Source organism: Egretta garzetta, unplaced genomic scaffold, assembly GCF_000687185.1.
Source record: "Egretta garzetta isolate BGI_Z169 unplaced genomic scaffold, ASM68718v1 scaffold113, whole genome shotgun sequence".
Taxonomy (NCBI): Eukaryota; Metazoa; Chordata; class Aves; order Pelecaniformes; family Ardeidae; genus Egretta; species Egretta garzetta.
Window position 1 is genome coordinate 1,302,401 of NW_009259115.1, and position 14,495 is coordinate 1,316,895.

The 14,495-nt window shown below is 50.7% G+C and overlaps 1 protein-coding gene across 1 annotated transcript in view; it reads left to right on the forward strand.

Moving 5' to 3' along the window:
• The window catches only part of MLPH (melanophilin), a 23,851-nt gene extending 10,284 nt beyond the window's left edge, over window positions 1-13,567 (forward strand). Inside the window, 10 exon segments of the mRNA XM_009635486.1 lie at window positions 3,122-3,156; window positions 3,158-3,203; window positions 4,860-5,048; window positions 8,075-8,269; window positions 10,468-10,623; window positions 10,738-10,830; window positions 11,321-11,386; window positions 11,550-11,607; window positions 13,032-13,129; window positions 13,541-13,567. Of these exon segments, the coding sequence (XP_009633781.1) occupies window positions 3,122-3,156; window positions 3,158-3,203; window positions 4,860-5,048; window positions 8,075-8,269; window positions 10,468-10,623; window positions 10,738-10,830; window positions 11,321-11,386; window positions 11,550-11,607; window positions 13,032-13,129; window positions 13,541-13,567 (963 nt within the window).
• The last annotated feature ends 928 nt before the right edge of the window (window positions 13,568-14,495 follow it).

Below are 14,495 nucleotides of genomic sequence, written 5' to 3' on the forward strand. Positions count from 1 at the left end.
GTTTTAATTAGTAAGTGCCATTCTTTTTTGAGTCAGCGGTAAATGGAAGAACCCTGGACTAGGTGTCTTTAATGAGGCCACAGTACATTAGGCATGAAATGTGCACCGTGTTTTTCAGTGGGGAAATGGGGCCAAATTCCTACCAACGCTTCAGATGACTTCCTTCACCAGCTGGGCAAGCTCTCACGTCAGGGAGGTCTGGAGTGCTTTGTGGTTTGCTCCGTCACACCAGTATGAAGGCTGCTGTGGAGCCTTGTCACTCTAAAGGTCATGAGACATCTTCTCACTCCCAATTTAACCCCATTTGCTCTTATACCAACATCATTCATTAGCCTAAATAGCTCTTCATCCTTCCTGCACTTTGTGCTGCTGATGGGTTTACAGCTAGCAACCACCCTCCCACAGAGCCTTCTCCTCAACCAACAGGAAGAGACCCAGCTCTGTGCTGCACCATTAACTTCAGAATGATGTACGCATGCGCCGCTGTCGCCGTTGGCCAAGGAGAGGCCAGGTACAAGCCCAAAAAAGAGAGAAGGCAAGAACATCCAGATTTCAGTGCTAGGCAGCTCTGTTGTATTGGCAGAGTTGGAAGAGGTTCAGAAGAGGCTGACGTCCATCCTCTTGTTGGAAGGGCTGAGGGCAGAGAGGAGGACAGAGACAGGCCACGAGGAATTTGGGACAGCAAGCAGCATTGCTGGGACCTGAGCAGCAAAGCACTGGCTCTTGAGCTGCTTACAGGCACTTCCAGGTTATGTAGCCGTTGTCGGGGCTTATGGGGTATCCCGGCCCCTTGTGGGACATCCCAGGGGACAGCGAGGATGGCTGAGTACAACTGGTCACCCTGGTGCTGCACTTCTCAGAGGCTGTGCCCTCTTGGCGATTCAAGATGTTGGCCTGTGGGATGTAAGGTCCAGAAGCATGTTTGTTAAGCCCTGTTAACCCTGTATTGAATCCCATAGCCTGGCTTCAAAAGCAATGTTTTCCTGATAGACATCTTGTTGGCATCTGAAGGTTTCTAGAGGTGAAGAGCTCAGCTCTTTGCCCTGCATCACTTTGACCCCACAGATGAAACCCCTCTTTCCTAAAACCGCCTTAGGTGCAAGTTTCTCAAAATATGTTTGATCTGAAAATTGCTTTTGCTTTCATTCTGGAGAGGATACACTGTTCAGTCCCAAACACAAGAAACTTAACTTCTCCAGTAACAAAAGCAGGGGCTGTTCCCTAGCCCTGTGACTCCAGGACCTGAAGGTGCTAGAACAAAATTTAAAAAAAAACCCACTATTAAAAAAAGCTCTTAAACATGATGAGGCATGAAAAGAAGCCCTGAATTGGTGACTGTGCAGATCTTTGCCTTTAGGTCTTTAGAAGCCAGGTAGGAACAGGACCAAGGCACAAGGAATAGCACCAATTTACCAAGTTTCTCCCCAAAAGCCATTCTGCTGTACCTCAGGACAGCTCAGTTGTTTTGGATTCCTGAAGCTTTGATGCCGTCTGGCTCCTCTTCTTTACATAAAGCTTCTATTAGAGGTCTTGGGTATTTGAGAGACTGGAGGCAGCACCTCCCCAGCAGCAAGTGAATAGTTTGCCCTAACTGATGTCCTCCTTTTGGGCTGTGTTTTAAGTTTCTTTGCTTTAAATGTTTTAATACAGAGCAGCATTTGCCAGCCTTTGTCTTGCAGAAAGCAGTGCAGGGCGGTCCAGGCCGTGGTGGGGATGCACCCTAATGGAGTGACCTACCATGCATTAAAACCAGCCTTGCTTGGGAAGGAGAGGGAAAGCAAGCTCTTCAGCTCCTATCCTTGTAGTCCATTATGCTCTGGCCTCTCTGAACCTCTGTCTTACGGTGGCACAGTGGTGCCAGGTGCTCAGTTCATCACCATCTGAAGCTGATGGCTCATCACAGACTTCTCATTGTCACCAGGAGCAATGCAAGAGTCAGGCCTTCAACAGTACTAAGAAACCACTTAGAGACGAACTGGATTGCTTCCTGCCTGTGGGTTCAATGCTGTTTAAAGATTCATTCAGTTCGGGACAGTAATTACAGCGCTCTGCCCTCCAGAGTGTCAGGTTTTTATATTCATCTTCCCTTAAACAGATGCAATCTCTCCAAGCTGTTGTGAGGATCTAATTAATAGAACACTAGCAAGCACAAAAACTAAGTGAGAGGATGGAAATGTTATAAAACCAAAGCCAAGCCCTTGCATCTCTTTGTTACTGCATTTACTTACTGCATTTGCTGCTACTTCCCCTTTGAATGGGAGGCAGCCACTCAGAACAGCAGTGATGTGTATATAGTGTTATAAAATGGGCAGTAGTTCTCGTCATTTGTGTTTTATTTGTTTGGATCAAAGGAGAAAGACTTTTTTATTTTTTAAAGAAAGCAAAACTTCAATTTCTAAAACGAAAAAAAAAAGCTTCCTTTAATGTTTTCAGTGATTTAACCACAAAAGTTTGTCTTAGCTCTTGAGCATAGAAAGTAACTTTTCAGGATTTTGTCTGTCTTCTCTTCTCTCCATGCCCCTTTTTTTGCCTTGGAAGAGTGAGGGAGAAAAGAGGGGCAAGCATCTTGGTAGATCAATGCATGGAGAAGTCAGAAAGTTTCAAAGTGTGTTGGGGAAAACTTTCAGTTTTAGTTTTTCTGTCTGGAATTTTTCATGGGAAATTCTCACCTTCTTCTGTTTTCCTTTCCAGCCCTGTACTGGCAGGGGGATGATGGGGTAGTAGCTGCTTGAAAAATGTGTTAATAGGAAGTGAAAATTTATGTTGACTTGACTTTGGGGCAGCATGTGAAAGATGGCAAGGTAGATGGCTTTGTAACAGCCTGGTGCTTTTGTCTGGGCAAGGGGTCAGTGATGTGGGTTTATGCTCACTGCTACTGATGCTTCGGTGGGAATTGCAGCGTGCTGGGTACTCAGCATCGCTTTGAGATTTCCAGATTTGAGGAGAGGCTGTGCTGGAGCTCTTCAGGGTATCCAGGGCCATTTTTTTAAGACATTTTTAAATGTCTTTTAACTCAGCCCACTCGCTTCTTGCTTTCTTCTGCTGGTTGCACTGTTTCCTCACTGTGCTGGCAGCGGTGGCTGGTCTGTTCTCTATTCCTTTTCTCTCTCCTTTCCTCTAGATTCATGAGCTCAACAAACGCATGTCCGCAATCGAACGAAATGAACCGCTTGGAGGAAAAAATCCTGGTGCGATCTGATGAGGTAACTGGGCAAAGCCGGGGCACTCTCTGCAGGGAGAGAGCATGGGCTGTGCTGGTCCCTTCCCTTTGTCATCGGAGAGGCTGCTCTGAAACAGCCAGCATTGCATAGAGAAGGTTGGATAGACAAAATGGTTCACACTGTTCGATTTTAATCTTCTGTTTTGGCCTTGGAGTCTCTTCTCTAGGTTCAGGTGCTGGAGTACCTTAGAAAACATTGCATGGCAGGACAGAAACAAGCAAATTTAACCCATGGCATTTAGGCCCGCCGTGCAAGTTAGTGCTTTCCTTGCCCTTTGTGCACAAGGAAAATTGCATTTCAGTTTGATACTCTATGAAATGCTAATTTCAGGAATATTGTTAAGTGGATGTCGGTACATCCACAGAGCTGTGATGGCTCATTTGAAATCATGGGAGAATCAATTCGTAGATATGAAGAAGTCACCTGGTTATTGTGAATATGAGATTTGAGTCAAGAAGGATTGCTGTATCTCTTCTGAGCTGCCCTTGTCTTACTGTGCCATCAAGCTTGGAAGCAAACAGCTAAATTAAGTTAAACCTGGGCAGCAATGTAGACTCTGTGAATACTTAGGTCACCCGACATTGATTTGGGGTTTCTAATTTTAGACCATGTACTCTTCTCCTTTGTGTGAACCCATCACCGTGAGCTGCTCTGGTGGCTGATGGCTCAGTAGGATGGACAGTGATAATTACAGAGAAGTCCCTTAGGGGCAGGTGAAACAACACAATTTCTTCTTTTTTGTAAAATTTATACTGGAGAGGGCCATGTCTGCAACCATTCAGTGTTTCTGTCAGTAAGTCTGACCAAGGAAGTAGGAGACGTACATGTTTGCAGGTTCCCATGCTTTGTTGCCATGCCTAGGGCAGATCAGAGCAGAGGCAATGGGTCTAAACTGCTTCAGGACAGGTTGAGGTTAACTATTAAGAAAAGCTTTCTAGCAGAAAAGGTAGAAGAGCCCGGGAATATGTTGCCTGGGAGAAAGATTGCCTGCTGTGGATGCCATTGTTCAAGGTTATTAAGAACAGCTTAGACAAAAACCCATCAAGTATGACACAGATAATTGTATTCCCATCTTAACTCAAGGGGCAGCGAGTTCAGTAACTTCTGGAGATCCCTTCCAGCGCCTGGGAGTTTAATAGGATTCTTCTGCAGGTACCGTGAATTCCACCTAATAACAGGGGCAGGTGGAAATATGCCACCTATCCTGCAGGGAAATTTGCTGCGTCCTTTCGCATCACTAATAAAATTACCTACAGCTCCATGGCTGCTTCATGACCTTTGGCCACAAATGTCCCATGCGCACCTTTTTAAGGGCAGGGGAAAGGTGATTTTCCGCAGGGAAAAACAAGCAAGTTCTGTGGGGGGCAAAATGGATGGGAAGTTCTTCAGACCAAGACTTTGTATTCCTTGGTATAGAGCTGGAGTGCAGCTTGCTGGGTTCTGCTGCTCCCCTGGGTGATCTGGCTGCCCCTTGTGAAAATGGGTGTGGGGAGGGGGGTTGAAGTCCCCTTTGCAAAGTCCATCTGCACTCCTCGAGCTCCTTTGCTGGCCAGTCTGGGTGAGTGCGTCTGGTCCTGTGCATGCCCCATGGTCTGCCACAGGAGACACTTACACAACTCCCTTCTTCTGCTCCTTCAGTCTCCAGGCCCAGAGTCCCAACTCGATCCTGATGCCGAGGAGGAGGAATTGAAGAGGAAGCTGGAGGAGTTAGCTAGCAACATCAGTGACAAAGAAGTCTCTTCTGAAGAAGAGGAGCGTGAAGAAAAGAGAGTGAAGAAGCCAGAGATGAGTTCCTCCAGTGATGACGTGGCCAGAGATGCTCGAAAGGTAATCTGTGTCCTCCCACCCATACCGTTCTGGGCTCCATCTGCAGTTCCTTCTTCTCTCAGTGTTTTATGGCTTACACCATGCTAATGTGACTCATCTTCTGTCCCACACCTCCACCTCAATGCCTCCCAGGGCTGTCTGGCTCAGCTGCCTGCTTAAACAGGGTACCAAGGGATAGGAAAGTCCCAGGCTGTTAGATCTGGACCTTTGTCCTTGTTGGCTCTCCCAGTCTCATCCAAGAGTCAAAAGTAAAGTCTCTTAGAGGTCTTACAGGCTACCGCCCATCAGGGAGAGGTACACAACCTCCACGTCTATTTAGAAGAGTTATCTCAGGATCTGGATGTCATTACAGCAAAGAGAGTCCCAGGGTGGGAGGAGAGCTCGGTGATGATTTAGTACTGGCAGCATTCGTCAGGCACCCACTACAGCTTGAAACATCTCTTCCAGGCCTGTCAGTGCTCCTGCACTAGGCAAGGGACTCCCAAAATCCCTGGTCCCACTTTCACTCTGTTATGTTGCCATCTCCTGTGCTTACTGCACTGTGCTGGCTCCTGTCCCCTACTCAGTGGTGGGCAATCCATGCGGACATGGGTCGAGGAGAGGAGGAGGGATCACAGCATCTATGCAGCCTTGTTCCCATCACCCCAGAGGGTCTCTCACCCCCATGCAGCTCTGATTTATCGCCCTGCCTGCTGGGTGCATTTTGGAGATCTGCTTTTTCCCCATGTATCCCTGTGGCAGGGCTGGAGAGGCATTCATTTGTGTGCAGGCTTGCAGGGGAGAATTGCTTCCCTGGCTGGAGAGTGAGTGACAGAGGTGCTGGACCGCTTCCCTCTTGCCTCACCCAGCAGGCGGTAGGGCTGGGTGACAGCATCAGGGATGAGCAACCGATGACGGCTCAGCTGACTCAGAAAGAAAGGGAGATCTCGTGTGTCCCCAGTTGTGCGGAGCCTCAAGAGACAGTCCATTAGTGCAGAATGGAGAGGTCAGCGTTCCTTGTTGGGTCTCTAATGGCTTGTATGTTCATCCCCTCCCTTCTGCCTTGGCGGTGGATGGGGTACACGTGCGTTTGCTCTGACACATCTGTCGCTGGTGAGGGCAGTGAAGGAAGCGAGCGGGGTCTGCACTCCCCCTCTCCTCTCCTGCAAAGCTCCTTTTGTCTGAGGTTACAGAGATTTCAGTTGTGCCACAAGGCCCCTTTTTAATGTGCTTTTGTTCCTCAGCCTTGCAAGGCAAAACCTGGCTGCTGCTGGGCTTGGAGTGCGTGGCTGCATGTACTCACACGGTGCATTTAGTGAGTCTGTCTCAGGTATGAATCTCTGCATGGCTCTACATAAAATCTCAGGATTAGAGCAAGTGACTGTTCCCAGGACAGCTTCCTTCACAGTTTTGGGTGCCGTTTGCTGTGCTCTTACTGACACTGGATCAGCAGTGCACTGCATCCTTACCAAAATCCTCCTTCACTGCCTCCTTTTTCCTGAAAGCTGCTTTTAGAGGACTGCTGCAGCCAGACTTAACTACCATTCATCAGTTGAACGATGTTGCATCTTCTTAGTAACCACTTCCAGTTAATTGCAACATGGGGGATAAGTGGTAACTCACCAAGCCAAGGTAACTTAATTCCTGTGTGAGCTGCTGATCTGCAGCGGACAGAGGCTCGAACTCTGGCCTGTGCTGAGGAACAGGGAGGTATTAGTGGGGTATCAACAAAAGCTTCTTCATTCTTATAAAATGAAGCCCAGATTCTCCAGATCTGCTACTTTCTTTGATCAAAACCCAGCTATATGGGGGCAGGGACAACACAGGCACAGTTGTCTCGTAGTGGGGTCATGCAGGCAGGTAACACAGGAGCTATATGACAGCTCCTAAGCAAAGAGAGACTCAGCTAGGTTGTAACAGCTAAAGCAAAACCAAATCTGAGAAGTGAAGCAAAATTCAGCCTTTTGCATGGCAGCAACTCTCAGTGTCAAATACCTTTGTGCAGTATTGAGTCAGAAATGCCTGCAGTGATGCAGATGGACCAGCCTTGGTCAAAGGCTGTGTCACAGTGTGGGTTTTTCTTTTTAACATCAACTTTCCGTATACTTATACCAGATCCAGTTGGATTTTGCATGATTCTGAGTTTGGTTTTATGTGAGTCTCCTCTCCGGTCAGGAGGAAGTCTTCTAACTGGGGAACATTGAGATGAAAGCAGATGCTCCTAATGGAAAATGTGAAAAAAACTATGCTGTACCGTGAAGGCACCATAAAATTATAAAAACATCAGCTGGATTGAGTTAGCTGGTTCTCTGCAGTATGCCTCGCCTGGAAATACATGCAGTTGTAAACACAACTGTTTGTCACCAGTGCATATATCACCCCCATCTCCTTGGTTTCTAGGGAATTATCAGTTGAGAGAGAGATTATGAGTTTCTTCAGTCTATTTTTACATGTGCTTAGTGCTTTATCAAGCAAAAGGCAGCACTTACGAGCATTATTGCCACCAGTGCTCCTTGAGATGGGAAGAGGGGACATTAGTCCCAAGTTCTGGCAGTGTGGAAATACAATAATTTTATGGGTTGGAGGTTTTTTTTTCCACAAACTTAAGGAGTTATTTGCATCCACGCTCAGGCCTGCTGAAGTGTAAAGCAATATGCTGCAATTAGACCTTAACTGCTGAGTGGCCTTCAGGTGGCCAGGTGCTGCTGCTGTCAGACAGCAACAGTGGCATTGCTTCCAGCAAGAAACACATCCCTTGATAACCTCTTTTCCAAGCATTTTGAGATTGCCTCTTTTGTCACAGCCATCCTCCAGAAAGCACAGGCTGAGATCAAAGCTCTGCTTTAGCCACGCATCCATCTCCGGTGGAGAGCCCTTCAGGAACAGCGTAAACCCTTTAATTATCGCTTCTCCATCTTTCTCCAGCTCCTGAAGGTCTGATGCCCCTTTCACCCCCGACTTGTGCTGTTTTGTACACTATGTTAAAATAATGTCCTTATTTTCTTCCCCCTCCCACCCTCCGCTTTGGCTGTGCTGGGCATTCGCAGAGGTCATCGGCTCAGGCTTTGAGCGAAATCACAGCCAAAGTACTGAGAGCCATAAACACCACGGAGAAAGCAGTGTGTGAGTCGTTGCATAGAGAGAGCCAGTGCAACGGCAGCTGTGCCCTCCCTGCCGGGCAGCTTCCCAGCCTGGGAGATGGGAAAGAGGTGGCCGAAGCCTACCGTGAGCTTGAAGAAAACGTAAGGTTCACGAGAACTTTCTGCAAGCAGGGAGGGCATCAGGGGGTGGGAATACAGAGAAAGCCCACCCCAAATTTCTTGTTAGTGGGTAGGTCAGCATTAAAAAGATGGGCACCACAGGGGGATTAAAGAGTCCAGTCTTGTCAGATGGCAGCCAGGGCTATCTTACGATGGAGATGGCACAACAGCAAGTGCAGATGCTCTGTTCCATGGCTTCCCCTGCCTTGGTCCCTAGTTCCTCCTGGGTGAGTGCCAGGGAGAGAGGATGAGCATGGTCCCCAGCTTGCTGTAGCACCACTTTGCTGGACTTCAGCAGTACTGTGCTCCAGCTGCAGCAAAAGCTTGTGTCCCTCTTCTCTTTGGTTCCTCCCCAGCACTGCATTTCATCAAGGCTTTTACGAATGAGGATAGCATGACCTATCTGTTCGCTAAGGCTGACTTGTGCCTGGGGCTGATGGGCTCGTGCAGGTGATAAGTTTACATCTAGAGCATAATACCCTGCTAGGTTTGTGTGACTGTGTGAAGCACCAACAGGTTTTTTTAGCTACTGTAAACCCATGTGAATTGATCCCCTGTGGGAAATGGATTGCATCCGCAGTGCTGTTTATCAAGCTGCAAAGAAACAGCTCAAAGATGGGGTGAAGAGCATCTCCATCCAGGTGGTTGGGTTTCCCCATCCTGTGATGGGGAGCAGGGTTTTATAACACGCTCCATGGTTCGTCTTTCATCAGGGAAAGCTTATACGTAAAGCAACGACCTGCTGTGAGCAGAGTGCGCTCAGAAACTGCACCGCCTGGCTGCTTTCTGGCCAAATGCACCCCAAGATGAGTGACTGCATGAAGGTTTTGAGGTTCCCCCTCTCCCAGGAGAGGAGCTGGGGCTGGGAAGGACATGAACTTTGGGCTTAGTGCTGCTGCTGTCAGCAGGAGGGCAGGGGCAAGGCAGTGGGTAGATGATGGCGCCAGGAGCTACGTGCTCATCCTGCCATTCCCTCGGGGCCCTGGCTGAGTCATGGCTGGCTCGCCACTCTCCAAGGGATGCCACCCACCTCAGAGGGCGCTGGGAGAGCTTGATGGCCCAACAACAAATTGTATCCCTGTGACTCACAGGTTGAGTGGCTTCACGGATAGCACCCACAAACCTTTGCAATCTGTTATGGCCTCAGGGTTTGCACTGGGATCAGCAGGACCTATGGGACATGGGGAGTGTTGCTGTGATTTGGGTGGATGGTCGGTACTTCAGTGCATGCAGGAGGCTCATGCCAGGCAGTTTCGTGCAATACCCAGCCCAAGAAAAGCGGAGAGGGCTGGAGGAGCAGGAGTTGCATTAGCCGTACCAAGATTTTGGGATCAGTCAGCAAAACAGCAGCCACAACCCATCTGATCATCTTATGCGATTGCATACAGACATATTAATGTCTCCTAAATTGCTTTGCTTGGACTTGCGTCCTGCCCAGGAGGAGGCAGGTGACAGCAAAACCAGCTGTTTTATTGGGTCAGGTCCCTCTACCCTTCTTACCTTGACAGCAAAGTTAACACGTTGCTTCCCATAGTCACTGTGCATCCCCAGGCAGCACTCCCTAGTTCACCCTGCCTGGTTCACCAGCTACACCGGGCTCTGTTCACACGCATGTTTGCTGGGCGCTCTCAGCCAGATTCATTCTGGCATGTCCAGAGCAGTCCCTGTACAAAGCTGCCTTTGGCAGGGGTCAGATTGGTTAACTTCCCAGGGCCAAGCTCCCAAATCCTGACCCTACTCTGAGGCAACCCAGCAGCACAGACACCCTTAAAAAAGACTGAGTGGATTTGGAGATTCAGTCTATCTCCTTCCAGTCTTGCTGCCGCTACAGGACATAGCAACCTGTGCTCGTTTGCAGGTACCTGCCTCCCCTCTGAGCACATGGCGTAAAGATACTGATGCTACTCGAGTAGGTCACCGAGTTTTGGTCCTTCCTGTGTTCCTGTTGAGCCTTTTACCACTTCACCCTGTTGGTAATTGCTCTCAAAAATCCTTGGAAAGTGAGGAAATGAGATGAAAAGCCCTGCCAGCGCTGACTGGTACTGTCTGTGCTGCAAGGCAAGAAGGCAGTTGTAAAATAGTGCCAGGGGCTGTTGCATCTGGGGCTGCAGTCACACCAGGAGAGGAGGACTCCAGTGAACTTAATTCTGCAATGTGAGTGGTTTTTTCTTGCATTTCAGGTGTACCTGACTGCTGGGAAGACCTACCAGCTCGAGAAGACCCTGAAGGAGCTTGAGGAAGGGACTCGGCACAGCGGCACTACTGACTCAGAGCTGTCTGAGCTGGAGGACAAAGTGGCCTCAGCAGCCGCTCAGGTGCAGCAGGCAGAGAGTGAGGTGAGGGCTTGGCTCTGAGAGCTGCTTTGCCCAGACCCCCAGCCAGTGACGGCAAATGAAGCTGGTGATGGATCCTTCAGCCACCACCTGTATGTTTTTTTCCTCCCTCTAAAGGTATCAGACATTGAATCTCGAATTGCAGCTCTGTCCGCTGCAGGGCTGACAGTGAAGTCGGTGGAAAAGGCGAGGAAGAAGTCAAGCGGGCAGGTGAGTGTGGGGGACGGTGGGTATGAGAGGTGCCAGCCCTGAGATGTCTGTGCTCCCCCGGGTCGTTGCAGCTGTCCCTGGGTGCTGTGAAGGGCTGCCTGGCTTGCTGAACTGTGCCCAGCTCCCTCCCTGCTGCCTGGCACTCTGTTCCAAGGCTCCGAGAGTCGATGTCTCACTGGGGATGGAGGATAACACTGGTTCCTTACATGCATCAAGGGAGGATTTTGTATTTGGGGGGCTCTTCCCGGGGCTGCAGGGAGGGCATGCAGGACTGCTGCATGCACCACAGCCTGGACTCAACTCACACTAATTTTTATAATCACAGTCCATCAGGCAGAGTCGCTGCCATAGCAGTGTGCTGCCTCTTTTGCTCACCTTAGGATCAGACCAGGCTAAATAAAAGAGGTGAAAATGCAAAGAAAGGCAGGCTGAGTCGTCTGCCTCCGCTGCACCCCCCCTAGAGAAACCTCTGCCCTTCCTCTGCCCACAGGCTGCCTGTCTTCACTCTCCTGGTCCGCACAGCAGCAGTCCAGGGGAGCCTTCGGATGATGTTAAAGTGAGTATGCGTTTCATCTGTGCTTCCCAGTGTGCATGTGGCACGGCATTAAGCCTGGGGACAACCAGAGTCTCCAGGGAGCTGCTTTTGAAGTGGTAGCCTCAGAGGGGACCTCTGTCCTCCATCCCCTTCCCCACAGCAGGCTGCTCCCCTTCTCTTGCAGGCGATGCCTGGACCACAGGGGTTCAGGAGGAAGTTCAACAGCCCCCTCGAAATTACTGGTAAGGACTGCAGCTCTGCTCATGGGAGGTGGGGACCTGTGGATGGATGGGCTGGGCTTTGGGGGATGCATGGTCCTCTCTCTCTTCATCCCGTTGTGGGTCTGCTTTGGGGGTCCCCTTCCCTGTGCTTGTGGCCTACTTTTAGGACAGTACAGGGGAAACCTGTGGTGGATAACTTAGAAAGGAGGAGGCAACTGGCAGGATTAGGGACAGTGATGGGAGAGTGGAGGTCAGGCTGAGTTGGCTCAGTCTTCCAAGAACCAGGACTTTCTCTGCAGTCTGGGCTCCTGCCACCCTGGAGTCCAGGGAGACATCTACATTACTTCATTTGTGGCAAACTGTTGGGTGTTAGATCTCAAAGCCTCGCCTAAGCCCATAATTTCTTCTGATAGCAATTTCTTCCTCTCTTGGTCATCTTGGGGAAGGTGTCCTTGACCCTGTTGCCCACCTGCCTCGGGCCACTGGTCTCTGGTGGGGGGCAAGAGGCCCTCCACAGCCAAGCTACGACAAACGGCAGCTTGGGAGTACTTAAATTAGATGATGACCTGAAACTTGGCACGGCAGCCTGTGTGTCGGGGGGCAATCACTGGACATGTTCCATCCTGACCAGTATCAGCGAGATCCATTAGGAAATGACTTTTCTATTTCTCTCTTTATCTTGCCTCATAACCTGACAGGCAGAAAGCATGGCTCTCCTTCCAGATAATGGACAACAAAGGGAGGGAAGGGGGGAAATATCATTTAATGCAGAGAAGGAATTGCGTTTCCCCCTTGAGCACAGACAATTAACAGTCTTGTTTCCCAGGCTGAGGCTGGTAGGTGGAACGGTCCCTTCTCCTTGTGCTGAGGAGGAGTCATCTGCTCTCCTTCCTGCAAAGGGCAGGTAGATAAAGGCAGCCCGGGGGACACGTCAGCCCTGCAAGGAGATAGAGGGATGTGCAATCAGGACGGACGTCACCAGGCAAACCTAATCCCCTCTGCCTTGGCTGGGGCGACTAGGTCTCCTGACCACCCTCCCCAGCAGGTCAATGACTTGCAAGGTTGGGCCTGCAAAGGTGCAGCTGGCAGAGGTTGATGGCAGAGAAGGGGAGATGACTTAGTAGGTCAAGAGAGGGTCAAAGCCTTGGGGGATGAGAGCTCCTCAGGGCCTAAGCTTTTGCCGTACCATGGAGGTTTCCAGAGCAGAGCTTGACCACTGGCAGGCTGACCCAGCTCACACGGCACTCTGGAAACCCAAGTAACAGCAGCTTTTGCCTCCCTGTTGTCAAAGGCCTTCCCACCACTCCCCTGGAGAGGGAAGTGCAGTCACGCATCCAAAACCACGGTAAGCAGGGGATAGTAAAACCGAAGTGACTTGGTGGGTAATTGAAACTACTAGTGAGGTGGATGAGGACCTGCTGCTCATCTCTCTTCTTTCACAACAGGTCTTGATGACTCCTTCGACCGCAACTCTGTTTACCGTGGCTCCCTGACACAGAGAAACCCCAACGGGAAGAACAGGAGGGTGGAGCGGCTCTTTGCGGTATGAACCCAGCCGCCTGGGAGGGTGACTGGCCTGGGCTCTGTGTGAGACCTGCCTTGCTGGGTTTGTGCAGAGGGACCTGTTCCTCCCCATGCTCCCCTTGAGCCAGCAGAGCCCCAGGCTCTCAGTGTTGGTCTCACCATGCTGGCTGGTGAGGGCGGGTGCTCCTGGGCATCACCCCCTGAGGTCTGGGAGTGGCATAAGCCCCAGGGTGGAGAGACCAAACAAGATGTACATCTTTGAATTCCCACTGCCTGTGTGGTCCATGAGATGGGGCAGGTCCTCACTCTGTGCAGTGGCAGCTGGAGGGGACAGGGAGCGTGCTGGCCTCATCACCTGGGGTGGCAGAGGTGGCTTGGGGTGGCATGGGCACGGCAGTGAGCTGAGGTTTCTCCCTCTGGTGCCTTGCAGAAGCCTGTGATGACCCACCTGTCCTGAGGAGAGGGTGACCCTCCTGCCACTGCGTTTCACTGATGATACAAGACCTCAGCACAAAGCCTCGCTGCCTTCCCCCCAGTGCTTGCTCTTCCTTCTCTCGCACCCGTCTCTCCCTGAAACCCCAGACAGGAGGGAAGCCAGAGGCTGTGGGCAGGGGTGTTGCTGGGAGCTGCTGGGGAGATGAGTGAGGCACTGAGGTGTGGACATGTGGCCAGGGGCTCTCATGGGAGGATGCAAGCATGAGACCTCAGCTTTGGGCAGCTCTTTGGTACCAGGTCAACCAAGGGGACCAGAGCGGTCCAGAGCAGGATTGACCTTCTTGAAGGGAGATGGACGTCAGTGTGGCTTTTCAGCATGGGGACTGGGAGCGGTGATGTGGCCCAGGCCTTCACAAAAGGCCAATGTCATCAGCCACAGTCACTGCATCGCTGTCAGAGCCTGTCCCTTTGCTCTCCCAGATTGGTGCAGAGCAGGGACAGGAGCTGACAGCAGGCATGGGATGCCCTCAGGGTACCCTAGGTAGAGCAAGGACCCAGGCATCCCAAGCTGGGATTCATATCCCAGCACTGTTCCCAACTTTCTGCCATGTGCCTTGGAGCATCGCTTCCCTTCCCTGAGCAGCAAAGCAGGGTGAGAGCAGCGCTGGCTCCCTCCCAGTGAGCACCTGGCCAACAGATCTTTGCAAGAAGCTATGCAAATACCCACTAAGGCTTCTCATCACTGTACCTGAAGCAGCTGTGACCATCTGGGGACACGAATGAGGCAAGGCTTGCAGGAAGCGGTGGCAAGAAAGGTGGAAGAAAGGCCAGAGGGCTTGTTGGGGATCAGTGTGGTTTTCCAGCTCTCGAAGATGTCCCCTCTCCCTGCAAGGTTATACGAGCAAGTTCAGAATGACTCCAGCAAGCAGAGCACAGATGATTCTCTGGAG